Source organism: Tachypleus tridentatus, chromosome 11 (genome assembly GCF_004210375.1).
Source record: "Tachypleus tridentatus isolate NWPU-2018 chromosome 11, ASM421037v1, whole genome shotgun sequence".
In the NCBI taxonomy this organism is placed as follows: Eukaryota; Metazoa; Arthropoda; class Merostomata; order Xiphosura; family Limulidae; genus Tachypleus; species Tachypleus tridentatus.
Genome location: NC_134835.1, coordinates 61,358,976 through 61,380,809, shown reverse-complemented (window position 1 = coordinate 61,380,809; position 21,834 = coordinate 61,358,976). Strand labels below are relative to the sequence as shown.

At 34.6% G+C, this 21,834-nt stretch overlaps 1 protein-coding gene across 1 annotated transcript in view; it reads left to right on the top strand.

The window, feature by feature from the left end:
• Mcm7 (minichromosome maintenance 7) overlaps window positions 1-21,834 on the top strand; it is a 42,035-nt gene that overhangs the window by 12,744 nt on the left and 7,457 nt on the right. The window contains exons 8-11 of the mRNA XM_076467460.1: window positions 1,959-2,037; window positions 7,722-7,853; window positions 8,745-8,828; window positions 12,838-13,049. Of these exons, the coding sequence (XP_076323575.1) occupies window positions 1,959-2,037; window positions 7,722-7,853; window positions 8,745-8,828; window positions 12,838-13,049 (507 nt within the window). The remainder of the gene's footprint in view (window positions 1-1,958; window positions 2,038-7,721; window positions 7,854-8,744; window positions 8,829-12,837; window positions 13,050-21,834) is intronic.

Below are 21,834 nucleotides of genomic sequence, written 5' to 3'. Positions count from 1 at the left end.
CCTTCTTTCTTATTTTGTTCTTTACTTGTGCCTTTTTGCATTATGTTATATGCAGATGTCTTTCCAGGGCAAGGTGTGACATTTCAGCAGTTTTTAGTCTCATGTTTTTAGCTGTTTCTTAGACACCATTAATTCAGAGCTTTCTTGGACTTCCTTTGCCCCTGTTTCTTGTTGTAAATTATATTCTCTTGCTAGTAATATGTATGTTGCCGTAGGCTCATTTGCATCAAATGGCTGAACCATTTCAATTAATGTTTCATTACTGGTCTTACTCTAAGCTACTCTGTTCCATTTTTTATCTAGCCTGGTCTTGTATATTGTGAAATATTAGAAACATCATAGGAACTACATTGCAATCAATAGTAATATTCTTTGAAATCCTTCTTAAATGGTATAAAACAGGTGCATTTCATGTGCAAGTTCTTGCAGGTTTCTAAATTGTCTATATTATAACCATTTAATTCTTGATTTTTAATATAACTCTAACTATTTAAAACATTGTTTATAGTTAAGAAAATCAGATTTTAAGTTTTGGGATATCATCCAAAATCTTGTTTTATTAATTTTTTCTAAACCATTTGATTAACAGTATAGGTACATTATGTATTATTTAATTCAGATTAGTGATAGAAATATATCATTTCTTTCTTAAAAAGTGTTACAATCTCGCATAGAAATTTCCATTCATTCCCCCTCTAAAAGTTCCATGAGTCGTAGAAATTGAGGGTTGGTACATATTGTACCAATTTTGTCTGTATACATGTGTTGGATATCTTGATAATACAAATTTAACTTAAATTTTAAAATATTAGTCAAATTTAACATGAGTATTTTAAAAAGAATATTGTAGAAGGATAATAACTCAAATTGTGCTATGAGTGTATCTCAGAATGGCTGGTATGGGTATTGACACTTTTATTGATAAGGAGAAAACAACATTTTGACCTTCCTAGGTCACCTTCAGGTTAAGAAAGAGTTTGCAAGTGACCATTATTGGTCACATCTTCAGGACGGGAGTATAAATGGGTACCAGATTGTAGGGGGTGTTGCAGTTGGATGTTAGGTTATTAATTAGTGTAGGTATAAAGGTGTTCCTTTATAATGGTTTAATTTTGGTGGTAGTTGCTGTATAACTAGGACTTCTTTGATTTTGCATTTGTTTCCTTACTTAGTATCTGGGTGTTTTCTATGGTTATGTTGTGTTTATTTGATTTACTGTATTCCAAAGTGTGTAAAGGTGTTTTGTGTTTTTTTGTTCTTCGAATCTAGTTTCTAAAAAAACTTAACAAAACACAACATTCCAGTAAACACCAAATTTATTCAAAAACCAGGCACAAAACTAATGTCCATACTGTGTAAAAACTACACTGACAAACACAGCACTAACATAATTTATAAAATACAATGTAACAACTGCCACAACTTCTATATTGAAGAAACAAGCAGAAAAATAGAAACTAGATTAAAAAGAAAAAAAAACAACACCTTTACACATTTTGGAATACTGCAAATCAAATAAATACAACATAACCATAGAAAACACCCAGATACTAAGTAAGGAAACAAATGCAAAATCAAAGAAGTCCTAGTTATACAGCAACTAAAACTGAAATTAAACCAATATAAAGGAACACCTTTATACCTATACTAAATAACCTAACATCCAACTGCAATGCCCCCTAAAATCATGTACCCATTTATACACTTGTCCCTAAGACGTGTCCAGCAAGGGTCACTTGCAAACTGTTTCTTAACCTGAAAATGACCAAGGAATGTTGAAATATTGTTCTCTCCTTTATCAATAAAAGTGTTAATATCCATACCAGCCATTCTGAGATACATTTTTATTTCAAGTGGGTTTTTTGTCATCAAGAGTACCCTATAAATGGGACTTGTAGAGAAAGTATTACTTTTTTGTTGTTGTTTAATAGAGAACAGTTTGATAATTGTCTTTGCAGAGAATAGTGAAGATGAACAAAACTGAGGATGATGAGCTTGGAAAAGAACTTTCTGAAGAAGAAGTCAAACTTCTTGCAGGTGACATTTTTCTTTTAACATGCAAAAATTTAAATACTGTATGAAAGGTAACCAGGTACCTTACCAGGGGCCACATGAGCTATGAAAATCCTGGAAAATCTTATAATTTTTTAGCCAATTTTTCAGCACCAAAAATTCTGGGAATTAGTGAATTTTATCAGTTGACCATTGGAAAGTTCTTAAAGTTTCTGTTACTCCAACATCTCATGTTCTTATTGACTTCATGTCACACTATTGTGTTTTTTTGTTTCATAAAAAAAAAATTCTTTTGAAAGTAAGAATCATATGACAAATACATTGATTTTTGAACACTGACTAGTTGTAAACAGCTATCACATGACAGTTTTTGTTATGATATTATTAGTGTAAAATAGGATTAATTTTAGTTTTGATGAAATCTGAAATCACAAAATTGTTGATAAAATAAAAACATGGACTTTTAAGAACATTCACAATTCTATCTTCAGCATAAACACTTGAAATATAATTTCTAATTGACAATGTTTCCAGCCTATATTTTAATCACCATTGCCTAAATTTCATGAGTAGAAAGAAAGAGAAATACAAATCTACAGAGAAACAATATAAAACATGATTGTTGTAAATCTGACCACCATGCATGAAATAGCCTAATATATACCTTTATAGATAGCCTGTCATATCTAATGTTATTTACAGTTATGGATCTAGGCCGTGATATTTTGAGTGAAAATTTAAGCTGCTTTACTAAATATCTTGTAAACTATTCTGCTTTTAAAGTTTGGTCAGGACTGTATATACAGTATTGTTGTGTGTGTTACTGTTTTATCCTTTTCTTTTAGATCTAAAATAAATAATTTTTTAAAACTGGTTCACCATTTTACTTTGGTGCTGTAATATCTTATGATGGCTGTTACAAATAAAGACAAATAAAATTACTCAGAACAGTCACCTGAAATACAACTTTAAATGATGATATGTAATTATTGAGTAATAAATCATAAGATGTTATCAGTTGGAGTGTACTCAAGGGATTAATGAAGAATTTGTTAATACTTTGTATGGTTTCTTAGTCGTATTTGTTGCTGAAGAAGTTATTTGTTTGATAGCTTAATTTTTACTGTTATTGTAATGAACCAGTAGTTATGTTGGAGTTTATATTATGTTAATGAATTAAGTCTTTGAAAATTAGTTTAGTCCTGGAATGACTTTTTTTTTTTTTTCTGTTAGGCTAGGCAACTCATTACTTAAGTAGAAACTTTTCATTTGGTTTAGTAGGTTTAACTCTTTCCACATGGGCTAAGCCATATTGATGAAGTTCATAACCATTTTGTACATGTTAGAGTTTCCATACTTTACCTTTTTATGCTGTACATGTATCTTCACAAAATTTAACAGATCTTATGTAAACATTGAAAGACTTGTACAGAAAAAAACTTAGATCTTGGAATAATGTGTTTTTAAGAAAGTTTTTTTTTTCTGTGAATATATCAAATAGTTTTGTTTAGGGGTTTAAGTACAAAGTAATTTTTATTTATGTAGTCTCTAAAACCTCCCAAATAATTATAGAATGCCATTTTTCAGTACAACTGTGTATTTGGCTGTCATTTTCTGTACTCTATCTTTATATACAAGGTTGGTTAAGTTGACTACTCTTGTAACCACCAAAAAGCTGTAAAACAAAATCTAAATTACTCTTTTTATTTCTTGAATGAGTTCAAATTGTAACATGAAACTATATTTACTTGCATTTTATTGCCCTTTCAACTGTGTCTTAATTAACTTATTCACTGCTACATAATAATTTATCTATAAAAAACATTAAACATTCAAGAGATGCCAAGGAGCATTTACAGCATCCCAAACTCATATGCCACAAGAATCATTTGGCTTTGAAGTATAATTTTGTGTTCTGTTGGTGGGGCAAATTGCAGAGAATGTGTTAATATTCCAGTCATAAAATTTGTAAATCAATTGACAAAAATGGAATTTGTGTTATTTTATTGAATTGCATAATGCACAGGATACTCTTAAGTATATCTTATGAACATTTTTCACAATTTAGTTACTTTTATTATAATAAATTAAGAATACACATGAAAAAACAAGAAAAAAAGTACTTATCTATGTCTAACTTAATCCTGCTTTTTTTATACCAATGGTACCACTGCATTAAATATTTTTTATATAAATAAAACATGCACCAAAGAATACAGAATAATAACTTGCCAAAATAGACAAGAGGCCAGTTTTATGGCTTTCTAATTGTGTGACAAGAGCATTAAAAATACAGTTAAAATAATTGCTGTGTTTCCCATGGGAATAAAGTTTGAGCTGAAAGTGAAATACACAATTTTTTTTTTACAGAAAATATGTCATTTGATGATTCAAATGTTGACTTTCTATTGGTTATAAATAATATAGTATTAAATAGAGAGAACTACTGGCAATTTCTGATAAAGAGGGTGTGACAATTGGGTGTAGTAGTAGGTGTTTGATTTTCTATTTTATGGCTCTTTAACAAATTATAATTGAAGGCTATACAAATTGTTTTGCCTGAATGATGACAACATTTTAATGAGCAATTTACATTAAATTTGTAAATGTCTTAGAGAAAAAGCAAATACTTGGAAGGTAAATGTCACAATTCTGAAACAAGGGGATTTGGATTATTACCTATGATTTTAATTAAATTTTGAACATAACTCACTGAAACTTTCTGATGTGCACAAAGTGATGCTCATTATGAAAGTTAACCCTTTTGCAACAGGTAGGTAAAATTTTGCATGTCATGACAAATACATCTAGTATGTATACCATTATTATTTCTTGATTGTTACAAGGTCCAGAAATTGCAAGTAGTTCTTTCTCATGTTTAACCCTATATATCCAAGTATCATTTGCTGTTTATCACAAGGTGGTTTGCATTTAAAGTTTTAGTAAACTACTTTTTGTTTGTCACACCAATTGGAGTGGCATAAAATTGTAGCTAATAGTACATATTTTAAGTTCTTAGTTTTATGAGGCAGTATTTTGTATCTTATAAATTTTAAATTTTCATCCATGAGTGAATCATGGACAGCAAAAACTACATTTTTGATTGCTATTTTACATCTTTCTGTTCAAAATGAGAACAGCAAAAGGGTTGATATACCTTAATTACTATAAAAGCATCAAGTAAAATGTTAAATGTAAATGTTTTCTCTTATGTTTAATTCTATATTATCTATAATTGATAATAGTAATTTCATTAGCATACATAGCTTGAATGAATTTGTAATGACACTTTTGCACATTAAAGTATAACCTATATACTTTTGTGGCTGGTTTATAAAGGTAACTTTTCCTTTGACTTGTCCATCAATTTTAAACTTAAATAATAAAAAACAAACTTCTTTAATTAATGAAGCATCTGAATTAGGAAACAAGAAATATTTTTTTGTTTTGTATTTTACACTTTCAGCAGATAGCCTCTTAACAACAATATTACGTTTACTTTTATTGCTAAGCAAAATGATATAAAAGCCATTGTCAGAATGCATTGTTACCAAAACACAGACTTTTCTATATATTAGAAGTTATTATATGAGGTCTACTTCATTTAATTTTTTGCTAGATTGTTCTCATTAAAAAGATGCACATATATACATGTTCATGTCTGTCTGTTGATTTGTCAGTAAGAGAGTAAATAAGTATGTAAATGTTAGCTGTTAGATATTAATATACATGGCTTATTCTTTATTTATTATTATAATAGTAACTAGAATGTGAAGATGGGGTCTTTAAGGTTAGATTAGTTAAAATAAATAATAATGGAAATCTAATAATAAATGTTTCATGAGGCATGCATACAAGCTAACCTTCCCCAAGTGATCTACAACATAGTTGTGTGAGTAGTAGTTAGAAAATCTGAAGTCATTATAGGAAGAAAAAGGTGGTACAGTTACGACAGAAAGTGTTTGCACCTCTACGTTGTGAATAGTTTTTTTCCTTATAACTTAGAGTATGACGATTAGGATAATGAAAGTATTGTATATTATAAATATTGTACTAACACACATTTACATAAATTTTTATGTAAATTGAATGACAAATAAACTGTTTATAAACAAATAATCAAACATAGGAGGGGCAGAAAGTGTTTGTGCATCTATTTTAATGGTCAATTGTGTAGCCTTTCAGGTGAATTACTTGGCGTAATCTCTCCTCACAGCCTTCTATGATTGTTTGACAGTACTCGACTGGCATTTTCTTCCATTCTTCTTTACAGAAGGCCTCCAACTCTTGCAAGTTTTTCGGATGATGCTGATGAACCCTGGTCTTCAACTCATACCAAATGTTTTCAATTGGGTTGAGATTGGGTGACTGTGATGGCCACTCCAGAACTCTTATATGCACATGTTTTGATGTGTGCTTAGGGTCACTGTCATGCTGGAAGATCCAATGATGCCCAAGCCACAAGTTCTGAGAATCATTCTTGATATAAGTGCCTAATATATCAACATACTCTTCTTTTTTCATGATTCTATTGATGCGGTGAAGGCTGCCAACACCAGAAGAGCTGAAGAAACCCATTAGCATGATTGATTCTTACGGAAAATATAGCGAACATCATTGTGGCCAAAAAGCTCGAATTTAGTCTTGTCTGACCAAAGAATACTCTTCCAATAGGTAAAGGGTTTACCACATGCTTTCTTGCATACCTCAATTGTGCTTCTAAATGAACAGGCTTTAAATATGGAGTTCTACGAGGACAGCGTGCTTTGAACCCAGAAGAGCATAACATGTTTGTAACTGTAGAGGTGCTTACTTCAATCCCAGTTTCCCTTATCAGTTTTTGTATGTCATTACATGTTAAACGAGGGTTCCTACTTACTACTCTGAGAACTGAGAACCTTTCTCTTGGTTCTCTCTGGAATTTTGGTGGGAACGAGGGAGGTCAGCAGTTGATCCTGTAAGCTTAAACTTGGCAATTATGCTTTGAACAGTAGATTTTGGCACATTAAGTTGTGTAGCAATACCAGAAAGAGACACACGAGACTTGTATTTTACAATAATTAGGTTTTTTAAATCAATGGACAGTTGTTTCCTGTTTGCCATGATGACCAAGCATATAATGACATAGATGACGCTAAGTTGCCGGAAGTACATTTTTTGCTGGCTAAATTCCAATAATTATAAACCCAGTGTTTAGTTCTGGAATGGTATAATGTAGTTTATTCACCAAACTAAACAAAATTTTTACAGGAATATCAGTTTTTTCACACGTTTTGAATTGTACGAACACTTTCTGCTTCTCCTTTTTTGGTTATTTTTTAAACAGTTTATTTGTCGTTTAATTTACATAAAAATTTATGTAGATGTGTATTGGTATAATATTTATAATATATTATACTTCTATTAGCCTGATCTTGATACTTTTTAAGTTATGAGCAAAATTCCACTCAGGAAGCAGGGGTACAAACACTTTTTGTTGTAACTGTAATTTAGAATTTATTTTGTGTTTCTTTGGTATTAGGTTGGTTAAATACTCTATATAGTTAGGGTAGAGAAAATAACAGACAAAATATAGTTTTACTACACAAACATTTGAAATGTATCTGTTATTCATAGAAAGATACAATCAAGTATTTTTTGCTGTATTCGTGTAACATACCATGTTAAGTATTGATACTATTAAGAAAGTTATTTCTTCTGTATTCCAGAGGATGACTTTTATGACAAGTTAGCTTGCAGTATTGCCCCAGAAATCTATGGGCATGAAGATGTGAAAAAGGCACTACTTTTATTGCTTGTGGGAGGTGTGGACAAAAACCCCACTGGAATGAAAATAAGAGGTTTGTTAGTGATTAGAGTTTAATCTGAAGTGTTAACTGTTAATACTGATTTAAATTAGTGTCTTCAGTTTAAAAAATAAAATTACAGAAATCCTTATGTGACCATTAAAAGTTGTATTTTAATAACCAGAGAACAGGTAACCTAATTTGTAACTTTGTACTTATCAACAAAACAATTTTTAATTTGTGCTTTACAGAAGTATTTCATTTCATTGTATTATAAGCATCGGTTCTGAGATTATATTCAAATAAAGAAAAGTATTTTGGATAAGAATTACAAATTGTTAAATGCTATATTAAATGAAATTAGAGTGCTGTTTTTGAGATTATCTTTTCAAGATTTAATCTGTTTATCATTGAAGAAGAAAGATCTGTTCTCCAAAATTGGTAAGGTTATTGGTTTCTGGTTTTATGATTTCTGTACTTTTGTGTCAGTTCTCAGTATATTATAGAAATAATTCAAATATTCATCATTTTTAGAATTTTCTAGAATCTGTTTTTGCTTTTGATTAGTCTGAGACAGGACTTTTAGCTATCAAAAACTAATGTCATATGTTTCAAGTTTTGTAACTATAGCTTTTAATCTGTTTGTACTTCTGATTATTTTAATTTGATACTTGTTTCTATTAATTTTTGAGTGAAATATCTTTTATGTATTTAACAAAAACTTAAGATTATTGGGAAACAAATGGTATATTGCATTATTTCTTGTAAAAATATGCATAAATTGGAGTTGAATTTGCTTATTTGAAAATACAAAAGTAATTAAATTAACTGTTACATAGAGGAAGAATGTGGTAAGCATTTTACCTTAAAGAACTATTTTAACTATTTTTCTGTTTGAGCTTGCTTGTGTTGATAATGCCATTTAAAAGAAATTTGTATTTTTAGGAACTATCAACATCTGTTTGATGGGTGACCCTGGTGTTGCTAAGTCTCAATTGCTATCATACATTGACAGGCTTGCTCCTCGAAGTAAGATTTTACAAATACTCAAAGTATTGGTGAAAACCATTTTTGTTGTGAAACTTAACTCATAACTGAAGAAATTTTAATCAGATGGTAGTTTATTTTTACCTTTACATACAATATGATATTAATTTTATTTATGTATATAGAAAGTAAAAGTGTTTAAATTTCGAATGTAACAGTGACTTGCATAGAAAGGTGTTTAAAGGGTCACCTGTTGCAAGAGGGTTAAAGCTATTTAGGTTAAATGTAATTTCATGTTTCACAATGAAATCATTCTAGCAAGGAAAAAGGATAATTTAGATTTTATTTCTTTTTTAGTGGTTGCAAGATCATTTAAATTGACCAGCCTTGTATTGAGGTATAATAAAATAATAAATAAAGTTTTACTGAGAAAGATTTGAAATTTATTTAGGAAGTCTCAGAGATTACATAATAAAATAAAATTTGAGGTTTTTCAGTTGAAGAAAGGTATTTGTAATCTTAACACAAAAATCACTTTGCACTTAGCAGTCAACACTTTGACTCCATGTATTCATATCGAAATTTTTAATGAAAATACTTAATTACAAATTCTGATTTTTGTCAAAAATTAATGATTTATGAGTGCTTGCAAACGTTTGTGATGATACACAAAACATATTAAAGTTATAATATGGAAACTACAGAGGTCAGGTGGGGTCACAAACTTGGCTGAGCTTGTAGCAAGAGAGTTAAAACAATAGTATGACGTTTCATGGATTTTACATCTGCCTTAATTTGTTACAGCAATTAACTAAATTCAATCACAACTGAAATTTCAAATTAAGCAGCTGAGGTGTTGTGTCATTAAATATTCTCGTCATTATCATTTTCCTGTTTTTACTAGTTCCCCTATATCTATTTAAAAAACTGATCAGGAAGCTTCTGAGTTGAAACGTATAAAGACTGTGAGCTTCCGTTGTTTTCCAGTTCTCTTGCAGGGACTTCTGTTGAGATTATCTCATCATAACACCTTAAACTGTTCCATGGAAATAATTTTGACTCATACCACCTTAGAGAAAAATTTTTCTGATGTTTTGGGACCAGGGTGTTACAACAGTCAGTGTATGAGCCAATAGAGTACCAATTCTACCTTATGCTTTTCTTTTCCCACTTTATGCATTGCCCAGATATTATACTCTGAAATGTTTGATTCTGTAAATTATCAGGTTTTAGACAATGCAGAGTAGCATTTATATTTCTCTTGTCCAAAGCATTAACAATGAGTTTTTTAACATCTCTTTCATAATGAACATCAGTAACTATCCTTGAAGTTAGCTATAAAGCTACGATCTTTGCTAAAGCATTTGTCTTTTGTTTCCATGCATGAATGAATTATATTTCTTTTGCAAGTGTATAGCCTGGTTTGCTTTTCCACCTTTTGGTTTAAGTATTCAGGTGGTGTTTACAAAGTTCTGTCATTCAAAGTACTTGTCATGTTTGAACAACCTGTCCTATCATGATTTGTTAGTATTCTCATCTTTGATCTGTCTTTCAGTTACTGTAACAAATCAGATACAACTTATTGGTAGTTCTGTTTTCAGGAACACTGTTTGAGCTATTAATCCATCATTCTTAATTTTAAGTATGGCCCCAAATCCTTTTTTGTGGCAATTGTAGTTTTGATTGCTGTGTTCACTGCAGAATTATATTTAATTTCTTTCCCTTGATCATACAGTGGTTAAATGGAAAAGCAAAGGGGAATTTACACCGAAGTGCTTAATATTTTTGTGTGCTCTAGAAGCACTTAATGATATTCAACACCTTGCTCTTACTCTTTTTCATAAAAAAATGAATTCTTTATTATTACACTTTTTCATTGCCCAGTTTTGCTGGATATCTGGCAACATTAATAACAGATATTTTTCTGGTTTATAAAGTAGTCAAACTGGTCTTCTATGCTGCCAGTGTTTCACTACCCATTATGTATATGAATATTAAATATTTTGCTTTAGAAGGAACATCATAATAATTTAAAGCATTTTAGCTTAAACTTATTAGAACACTATTCACCTTGTTTGACCATTATTTTGTTACTCATTAGTTCCAGTTATTCAGGTGGCTAGCTGGTGCATTAGGTCTTTTTCTTGTGAATGCCAACACTGTTTTAAACACATTCTTGTATCTCACATACTTCCTGCGTTGTTCAAGATTGTTAGAAATGGTGATGCTCTTTACTTTAACACTTTTTACTTTTCTTTAGGTCTTTGGTCTGTATGATATAATTTCTATCATTTTTTTTTAACATTTCCTTTTATGATTTGCTCTTGCTTTAAATTATTTTGGCTTGTTTTGTGCTCATTTCATTTGGTGTAAATTGTCTTAGCTGTCTTGTGCTATGAAATTCTAAACCAAACTAATGTAAAAAAAAAAACTGGTAATATTGTATGCACTTTTTTAATAGTCTAAGGGTATTTACAATAAGAAATGTGTATAACAGCACTTAGCTACATCTGTTGTGTGTTTCTACTAACAAGGACATTTGCTCGTTACCAGGCTTACCATTTCCCTCTTATTTAGCATTGAGTGTAGTCCTTTGTGGTCATTTTATACCAATGTGTCCAGTTGCTACTAGTCTAATGTTAATAAGTAGAATTATTTCAATTCAACTCTTAGTATGACCATTTCTGTGTTAAAATTTTGTAGTATTGTTCCTATTTTATATTATTGTTTATCAGCTGTGTTTAGTGAAATACCTTCTCATCCATCATTGAATGTAATTGTACTTTTCAATACTTGCTTTATTTCCTCAAAAGTGAATCACCTAAGTTCCACATTTCTAAAAATGAATTTTAGTTATCAGCTTAAGTCATTACACTGCATTAGCATATTTTGTCAGTGTTTGTACTTTTATTTAGTGTGTTTTTTCCAATTTACTGATAAGATTTAGCTTGTTAGTTACATCAAACAATTCACCTGAGTGAATGATTGCTTTGCTTTACCACCATGGAAGTAAAGAAAGCAAACTTGTCCCATTAGGCATAAAACTTGTGCTCATAGTGGATATTTTTTAAAACAGAAGGTAGAAATATTGTGTGAAAGTCTCCAGCCCAGGATAGGTTTTGTGGACATTAACCTAGTGAAATTTATTCACCTAAATGTTTGGGTAAAAACTAGTACTGTGAATTTATGTACCCATGCAGAATGGTATGTTTGCATAGCCAAAGATAAATAAGACTTTTATTAACAAGCTAGAAATTACTAAAATGGTTTTATTGATGTGAATGAACTCAAATATGTTACCTGAACAAGAGTAGTTTGGTTAACTGCTCAGCAACTTAAAGATTAACTTAAAAAAAAAGCTCACATTTGATTAGCTGGGGTCTGTAGTTACAAATTATGAAATTGTGTCTAGGGATTTGTTTATCCCTAAATAGTTTTTTACAGTCATACTGAAAACAAAAGTAGCAAATCTTACTTCTTAAGCTAGAAATAACTAAAATGTTTTTATCCAATATGACTCCGTACATACAGTCCTCAGTGAACTGAGCTTATCTCATGTAGTAAGAAACATGGTGATAAATACACAATTTAACTAGTATCTAAAGTAGTTTAAAGTATTATCTGAAAGTTGAATTTGTTACTATTATGACATGTTATGAGAGGTTGAATGATGTATTGTGTTTTATTCCATGTTATATTGGATTAATTTCATAACCATAATTGTATTTTGTTATAAATTATATATGTTGATCACTGTTGTATTTTATACAGGGTTCTTTTTGAGTTAGCTCAATTATAATACTTGCATGATTATTTCTGCATATAATTTGAAGTACTTAGAGTTATGACTTGATTGCATTTCATTATTATCCAGTTTATAAGAAGCTAGTTTAAATATTTATATTTTATTTTGTATTATGTGTTAGACATATTAGTTTAGTAATTAAATTTGTGTTAATAGGTTTTAATGTCATGAAGTGATACTCTGTTTAAAAAAATGATGCACTCCAACCATCTTGCATATCAACTGATAATCTGTTAATAATTGAAGGTCAGTATACCACGGGGCGTGGGTCATCAGGTGTTGGGCTCACAGCTGCGGTTATGAAGGATCCACTCACTGGAGAAATGACTTTAGAAGGAGGGGCACTGGTTTTGGCTGATCAGGGTATATGCTGTATTGATGAGTTTGATAAAATGTTAGACACAGACAGAACTGCTATTCATGAAGTCATGGAGCAACAGACAATATCTATTGCTAAGGTCAGTACAGTGGAGGATAGTTTCAGTTATATCAATTTAATAATAGGTTCCGATGTGTAAAAGACAGTGAAACCCAGTTTGTAAATGAAAACACACAACATAGTGTAAAAGTCATGACTCAGAACCTTGGTTTTTAGGGTATTAAACTGCAATTTTACAATTTTTTTCAAAATCATTGTTGTACTAATCCCTGCTTCAGCTGTTACTGTTTGATGAAGATTTAATTAAGAGAGGTGCTCTGAAACAATATCACACCTTTTCACACACTCAGGCTATTTTTCCTGTAATTCTACTTTACAAATTTGCATGCCACTACCTTTGAACTTCCTAATGTCACAGAGTTTTTTTTTGAATTGCACTAAACATAATGATTTCTTTATGCATAAAAAGCCCTACACCAAAAGAAGGGTGACACACCTCCTTTTGCACAAATTTTCTCTGTGCATTTACACTTGTGAATCTTTTTTGGCATTGAACACCATAGACATGTTTTTCTTTTTCGATTTATTGATGGTTGCAGAGTTTAAGAAACTTAGATTTCTTTTTATTTTCCCGCAAACTATGAACACAAATTTGTATAACATCTACAGATATTTTTGTGAGTGAACAATATCCTCTCATAGGTTATATATCAATTATGGCTTAAGAATGACATGACACCATTATTCATAGGAGAGTTGATTCTCTGAGGCAACCAGGACTTTAAGATTCAGTCCCTTCTTTATTTTGAGGGAAGAAATATGACTGTTTCCACCAGCACCTAGTTATGCTATAGGAATTTCTCTCGCTTAAATTTTCTTCCATTGCTATGACTTAAAATAGTACATCCCTGGGAAGTGTTTCACTTTTCTCCATCCCATTTAATTATTCTTGTTCTTTTCCACATAATCCTAACCCTAACAAATTTTAATTTTACTTTTCTTTAGCCAATTACATTTCCTCCACGTCCATTTGATTCTTATATCATCAGTTTTAGTCATTCGAAATTCATTTTCCTGATTCCCAGATTTGGTATGAGTACTCTATTTTTGTCCAGTGAGAGGTTTACTTTATAACCTTGGACTTTCTTTCAGATTCTTTTCTTTCCCTCGGTGTTTTCTTGTACGTGGTGATGGGACCTCCCAGGGAAGTTTCTGTTCTGTCTGGTTACCTTCTCTGGGATCTAAACATCCACCCACGTGTTTGCCGTGCGTGGCGACCCGTGAAGGGGAGGAGAGGATCCTGGTGGTTGAGGGGTGCAACCCTAACACACCACTTTGGCCTTGAATTCTTGTAGACAGGCGGCCTTTGGGTGGACCCCCTTGAGTCAATCAGCTGGTCTACTTGGGCTAGAGTCAACCAAGTACCAGTGTTGGAAGTTCTCAACAGGTGTTGTGGATATTGCACCTGATGCTGGTGTTTGGGTATAGTGCTCACGAAACCCTGGTGTTGCTGCATTGTCCTTGCATGACTTTGTAGTGCGTCCCCTTGTAGGGCTCCATGGTGGGTGGAGTCAGTGGGTACTGAAATATTTCCTTTTTCCTATGGATCCTCCAAAAAATATAAATAAAATTGTGAAAAAACAGTCAATGGGTAAGCAACCACGTCTTGAAGACTGAGCAGCAATCTTCAGCATCTGTAACACACATACCTCATTTTCTTATATTACATTCTCTTTCAGAAAAACCTTTAGGGCAATTGTCCCCCTTTTTTATTCAGAAGGGACTAGAGGGTCTTGCTGGCTCTCCAAAGTCAGTAAAGAAGCTTTGATCTGGAGACATATCAGTTGAAATATCCATAACCCAACACAGTGAACTCCTCTTGAATTCAACGGCAATTGGGGATGTACCTATTGAGGTAACCCCTCATGCTACTTTGAATTCATCACGAGGAGTTATTGTTGAGAGGGATTTGATGAACATCCCAGAGTCAGAGATTCTCGCTGGTCTCTCCACTCAAGGAGTTTCTGCAATGAGGCGCATCTCCACTTGCAAAGATGGAATTACACTGCCAACAAATACCCTCGTTTTGACATTTACATCATCACTTGTACCTGCCACCATCAAGGCAGGTTATCTAATTTGCAGGGTACAGCCATACATTCCAAATCCTCTCCGATGTTTCCAATGTTAGAGGTTCGGCCACATGTCGTGGTTCCCTGACATGTGCTCGTTGTGGTGGCAAGGACCACGATGCCTATGAATGTGACATGGACCCACATTGCATCAACTGCAATGGTTCTCACCCTTCCTACTTTTGTTCTTGCCCAAAATGGTTGGAGGAGAAAGAGGAGCAGCGTTTGGAAACGATTCATAACATTAGTTATCCTGAGGCTTGGAAATTGCTGCCCGCCACTCCATCTCAGACATATGCTGCTGCATTTTGTTCCAAAATTCTGTAATTGGGAGTACAGATAGATGTCTCTGTGCCTCCAAGAGAATCGTTTTCAAAACAAATGAAAAGCCTTTTGACCTCCATGGTTAAAAAGGTTGATGAATCGACTTCTACACCCATCTCTGTTCTTCCCATACATTACAACAAACCTCAAGATCCACATCCTTTAGTTTCAAATACAGGCATTTCTTCTGATACATCTTTTACTCCCATCCCAAGAGGCAAAACAATCATTCGTTCGCATTCTCAGTCACTGGAATCTCCTTCCAATAACAAAGACCTGCCGAATTGACCCAGGGCAGGATCCATGGAGGTTGATAGAATTCCTCCGACAAAGGACAGTAAGGATAAAAAACGTAGTCGTAAACAGAAGGGTTCTCCAGCCACTTCGCCTACCCATCATTAAAAATGGCCACCTTGATACAATGGAACTCTCAAGGTTTACGTTCTAATCTGGATGATATCAAAACACTGATTGCTTCCTACCATCCTGTATGTCTTTCCTTACAAGAAACATTTCTAAAACCTGCTGATACAGTCACCATTCAGCAGTTTTCTCTGTACAGAAATGACAGGCTGTGTGATGGAGGGGTAGCACTATTGGTTGATCAGCACGTGCCCACCCTTTCTTTGTCACTCAACACACCCTTGGAGGCCGTAGCCATCTGTGTTTCCTTGGGTCATACCATCACTGTTTGTTCTCTCTACCTGTCCCCTGGAGAGACATATGATCAATGCGACCTTGATGCTCTTGTTGAACAGTTGCCATCTCTATTTCTACTCCTGGGGGTCTTTAATGGACATCATCCCCTCTGGGAAAGTGCTGTTATTGATGGGAGGGGTCGCTCTGTAGAGCATATGCTCTCTGATCACAACCTTTCTCTTTTCAATACTGGTTCTTCCACTTATTTTCATGCACCTAGTCAGTCCTTTACTGCTATTGATCTCTTGGTTTGCTCCCCTTCATTATTTTCCCATTTTTCATGGAGGGTTGACAATAATCCACTGGGCAGTGATCATTTTCCGATACTTTTGAGAGAGACTGGCCGTGGTGGATGCCACCCTACCTGTGTGCCCGGTGGAAGTTGGATCAGGCAGACTGGTTCACTTTCACTGCTCTCGTATCATTTGATCCTGCCATTGTGAATCAGCCATCAATAGACGACTGTTTGGCAGCAGTAACTGGCTGTATTATACAAGCAGCTGCTCAGTGTATTCCTAAAACCTCGACACGTTTTCCACGATATCCTTGTCCGTAGTGGAATCCTGCTTGCCACTTAGCATGGAAGGCTTAAAAACGAGCCTGAGATACTTTTCGTAGATATCCTACACTTTCAAACTGCGTCGCTTTCCAATGGGCCCGTGCACATGCCAGGTGGGTAAGACGTCAAAGCCAGAAGAAATCTTGGATTAAGTTCACAACCAGCATATCTTCTACCACCAGTTCCAAGGTCATATGGGACAGGATTCGAAAGGTCAGTGGGCAATATAATTCTGTTTTCCTCTCAATCTTACTCTCTGATGGTCAGGAGGTGGCTGATGTTCGGAGCATCGCTGATACTCTTGGTGAAAGCTTTTGACGGGTATCTAGCACTTCTGCTTGTTCCTCCACCTTCTTGGCCATCAAGACTTTCGGGCAGAGCGTTCACCTCTTTCCTTTCGAACTGACTGTCTTTTTGACTATAATTGTCCCTTTACACTGGTGGAACTGAAAATGGCCCTTCATCATTCTGGCAGTACATCTGTTGGATCTGATGATATACACTATGATATGCGGCACCATCTATCTCCTGCTTGTCTTGATATCCTTCTAATTGTCTTTAACCGGATCTGGTAGGAGAATGTTTTTTCTGATGCCTGGCACCAGGCTATTATTTTACCTTTCTCTAAGCCAGGGAAAGATCCCAAGATTCCTTGAAACTACCGCCCAATTGCTTTGACGAGTTGTCTCTGTAAGACCTTAGAAAGGATGGTTAATGCTCGTCTTGTTTGGCTTCTTGAATCAAACAACCTCCTCTCGCCCACCCAGTGTGGGTTACGACGACAGCACTCCACCACAGACCATCTGATTCGACTTGAAACATCAATCAGAGAAGCCTTTCTCAAAGGTCAACATCTTGTATCAGTATTCTTTGACATTGAGAAGGCTTATGACACAACATGGAGGTATGGCATTTTGCAAAACCTCCATACATATGGGTTACATGGCCATTTACCCATGTTTATTAAAATTTGTAATGGACAGGAGATTCCAAGTTTGTGTAGGTTCGACACTTTCCCATTCTTTTGTACAAGAACTTGGAGTCCTCAGGGTTGTGTTTTGAGTGTCACACTTTTCAGTATAAAGATAAATGCCATCACTGAACAACTCCCTCTCACTGTAGCAAACGAGCTCTATGTTGACGACTTTCACATCTCGTGTCAGTCGTCGAACATGAGATATATTGAGCGGCAACTACAAACTGCTCTCAATCGTGTACTGAAGTGGACTACGGCGAACGGCTTTAATTTTTCTCTCTCTAAAACCGTTTGCATGCACTTTTGCTACCAACGAGGTATCCACCCTGATCCTGAACTCCATATCGGTGAAGTTTTGCTGTCAGTGGTCCCTGAGACCAAGTTTTTGGGGCTTGTGTTTGACCGTAAGCTGACCTTTATACCACACTTAAAGCAGCTACAGGACAAATGTACAAGAGCACTGAACATCCTCCGTGTCCTCTCTACTACCAGTTTGGGAGCAGATTGATGTTCTATGTTAAAGGTATATCATGCTCTCATTCGATCAAAACTCGACTATTGATCAGTGGACCCTCGGCCTTAAAGATGCTGGACCCCATTCATCAACTCTGCACTGGGGCTTTCCACACCTCTCCAGTTCAAAGCTTATACTTTGAATCTCATGAACCTTCTCTGCACCTTCGCCGTTTGCAACTTTCTTTACTATATTCTTTGCAACTTCATTCCTCACCAAAGCATCCCACCTTGGGATGTGTTTTCTTTCCTCAGTGGTCCGTACTTTTTCAGAACAGACGATCTGCCATTGCTCCTTTTGGCCTTTGCATCCAGGCGCAATTGGGTGACTTGGGTCTGTCCTAGAATAACATTGCAGAATCCACAGGTCATCCCATCCCACCATGGCTTATTACAACCCCCAAATGTGACCTTTCTTTCAGTCATCTGAAAAAGGCAGATACTCCAGATTGGAAGTACCATCTGTTATTTAATGAACATCTTTCAAACACTCATTCCGTTCCCATTTATACAGATGGTTCCAAATCAAGTAATTCAGTGGGCTCTGCTATGGTTTGTTGTGGTTCAGTGGTTGCGCGCAGAATCCCTTCTGCAGTTTCTGTGTTCACTGCTGAACTGTATGCCATATCTCTTGCCCTGGATCATATTGAAGCTGAGCAGTACTCCAACTGCACTATTTATACTGACTCGCTTAGTTCTCTACTGGCCCTGGAATCACTTCACATTGACTCACACCCTGTTCTCGCTGATATTCAAAACTGACTGGCCCATTTTTTATTAACTGCTACTTCTATCCAGTTTTTCTGGATACCAAGCCATGTTGGTATTTGCAGGAACGAGCTTGCAGACACGGCAGCTAAATCTGTCTGCTCTGGCACTATCACCACTGTGCCTATTTTATACATGGACTATGGTCCTGTATTCAAGGCTCACCTCTGTGCCAGCTGGCAGTCCACTTGGAGTGAGTAACGCAACAACAAGCTTTTTCAAATAAAACTATATTGGGCTTTGGCCATCTAGCTTCCGTTAGGTTCGGAAAGAGGAAGTTGTTCTGACTAGACTATGCATTGTTCAAAGTTTTTTAACTCATCGTTTTCTTTTATCTGGAACTGATGCACCAATGTGTAGTTTGTGTAACACTCAAATCACTATCAGTCACATTTTACTTTCTTGCCATCGTTACACTTCTCAACGACGGCAATATTTTAAATATGTTTTTTTTTCCAGGGTGTATCTGTAACATTGGACAATGTTATTGGTTAGGGTGACACTGTCCACCTTGATGAAGTTTTTCGTTTTTTAATGGCCATTAATCTTTTTAATCTCATTTTAGTGTTGCATATTTATTTATTACACCTTTTTAATTGTGGCTCCTTTTTTACAGTTTCATTCTCTCCAGTTCAATTTGACATTGGAAAATGACCAGAACATTAAACAACTCGACACCAGGACTGGAAGGGCCAACTTCAGGTGACAAGCGCTGCTGTTTGAACTATCTGTTAGTCATCCTGGCGAGTTGTTATTTCAATTTTGCTGCATGTCTTTCAAACTTTTATTACTTTACCCTTTGGTAATGGCCACAATGACACATAACCCAGAACCAGGACTGGAAAGACCAACTTCAGGTGACTGACGGTGGTTCTGTTACTTACCTGTTTGTCTTCCTGGTGGGTTATGATTATTACCATTCTGCTACAGTAAGTCCTTTACAACTTTATAGTTGGACGTCAATATCGGTTTTATGCAATTTTCTGTTTTTAATTGCTGTTTTGTTTTTACCTTTGTTTACTTTTACAAATTTTACTACATTTACTTTACTTTTACCTATTTACTGGACATTTAACTACTCGTTATTACGATTTTGCTATGTCTTTTAAAACTTCTATTATTTTACATTTTGATAATGGCTGCTATGACACATAACTCGGGAACCAGGACTGGAAAGACCAACTTCAGGTTGCTGACAGTGGTTCTTGTACTTACCTGTTAGTCTTTCTGGTGGGTTATGATCATTAACATTCTGCTACAGGAAGTCCTTTACAACTTTGTAGACTGGATGTTATCATTGGTTTTACGTTTTGTTTATACCTTTGTTTCCTTTTACGACTTTTACTACATTTACTTTACTTTACTTTTACCTTTTTACTGGACATTTGACTATTCATTATTACGATTTTGCTATATGTCTTTTAACACTTTTCTTATTATACCTTTTGATAATGGCTGTTATGACAACATAACCCGGAACCAGGACTGGAAAGGTGACTGACGGTGGTTCTTGTACTTAACCTGTTAGTTTTTCTGGCAGGTTATGATCATTACCATTATGTTAGAGAAAGTACTTTACAACTTCTTTTACTCTGCTTTCTCTCTCACCATTGTAAACTAGGTGTCAACATTGGTTTTATGCTTTTTCTGTTTTTCGATGATGTTTTGTTTTACTTTCATTTTTTTTTTCTGTATTTTACTACATTTAATTTGTTTTACCTTTTCCGGATGTTTGGCGCAGATAGCCTTGCTGCTTTGTGCCATAAAACACTAAATCAATCAATCTTTTTCTGTCATCCCACTTCCTTTACTCTTCTGTTTGATCCCATCTAACTATAGTATCTCAAGGAGTAGTAGTTATCAACACATCAAAATGTCTTTCTCTCTCATATTTCTCCTACCTGCCTACAAGCCATGGAACTACTATTCACAAGAATTTATGCATATCATACTCATGTTGCATATTTTTTTTGTTTTAGGGGACTATGGGCTTCATTGGAACTGCTTATCCATTTGAATTGCACACATGTGCCTCCATCATTACATCTTGTACACCCAGTGGAACCATTCACAAGAAACTTTAACTTCAGTGGTTCACCCATCCTTTCCTATACCTGAGGACTTGTTTCATTGTTGGACAGATCCAATATACCATTGATGTTCCATTATCTCCTCCCAAACCACCTGTGCTTCTTCACCAGTACTTCCCTCTCTGGTTGGGAAGCATCTCTGAATGACCATTTCACATCATGTACATAGACCCAGGACAAGTCCTTTCTCCATATCAATTCACTCTAATGTCTAGTAATCCTTTGGGCATTCTCTCATTTCTTACAGTTTCTCATTGATCATTTTTCTGTAATCCATTTTACAACTTTACAATTTTTTCCTATATTAACCATTGAGGGGGAATGTGTACCATGAAACGTATTTATTGGACCAATTCTCAACAGACTTATCTCTCTCATCGCCAGCTGTAAATATAGTTGCAGACCACCTCTCTTGGCCAGACTCTATTCTGCCCACAGAACGGGTTCCTCACCCTCAGGTTTTTATTACCTGTGCTTTCTCTTAGGGACTTTATTCATTACTGTCTCTGTCACCCTCTCTAAGTTCCAAACTTCTTCTTTTCTGGTCTCTTGTTCCCATCTCTTGGCTCTGGTTATCTCTGCTTTCAGCCAGGACTGACTTTCATCTTTCACTTTATGCTTATCTACCTTTAAATCGTTTACCTTGGGTCTTGGCTTTTATTTAAGGTGCTCTTTGTCATGTCCTTTTGATGGCAACCTTCTGACTGACTTCACCTTTAGTTTCCTCATCTATGGTTCCTAATAACATACTCACCCTCTTCCCCTGCCAACATTACTCTCTTGCTTCAACCTAAGATTTCACT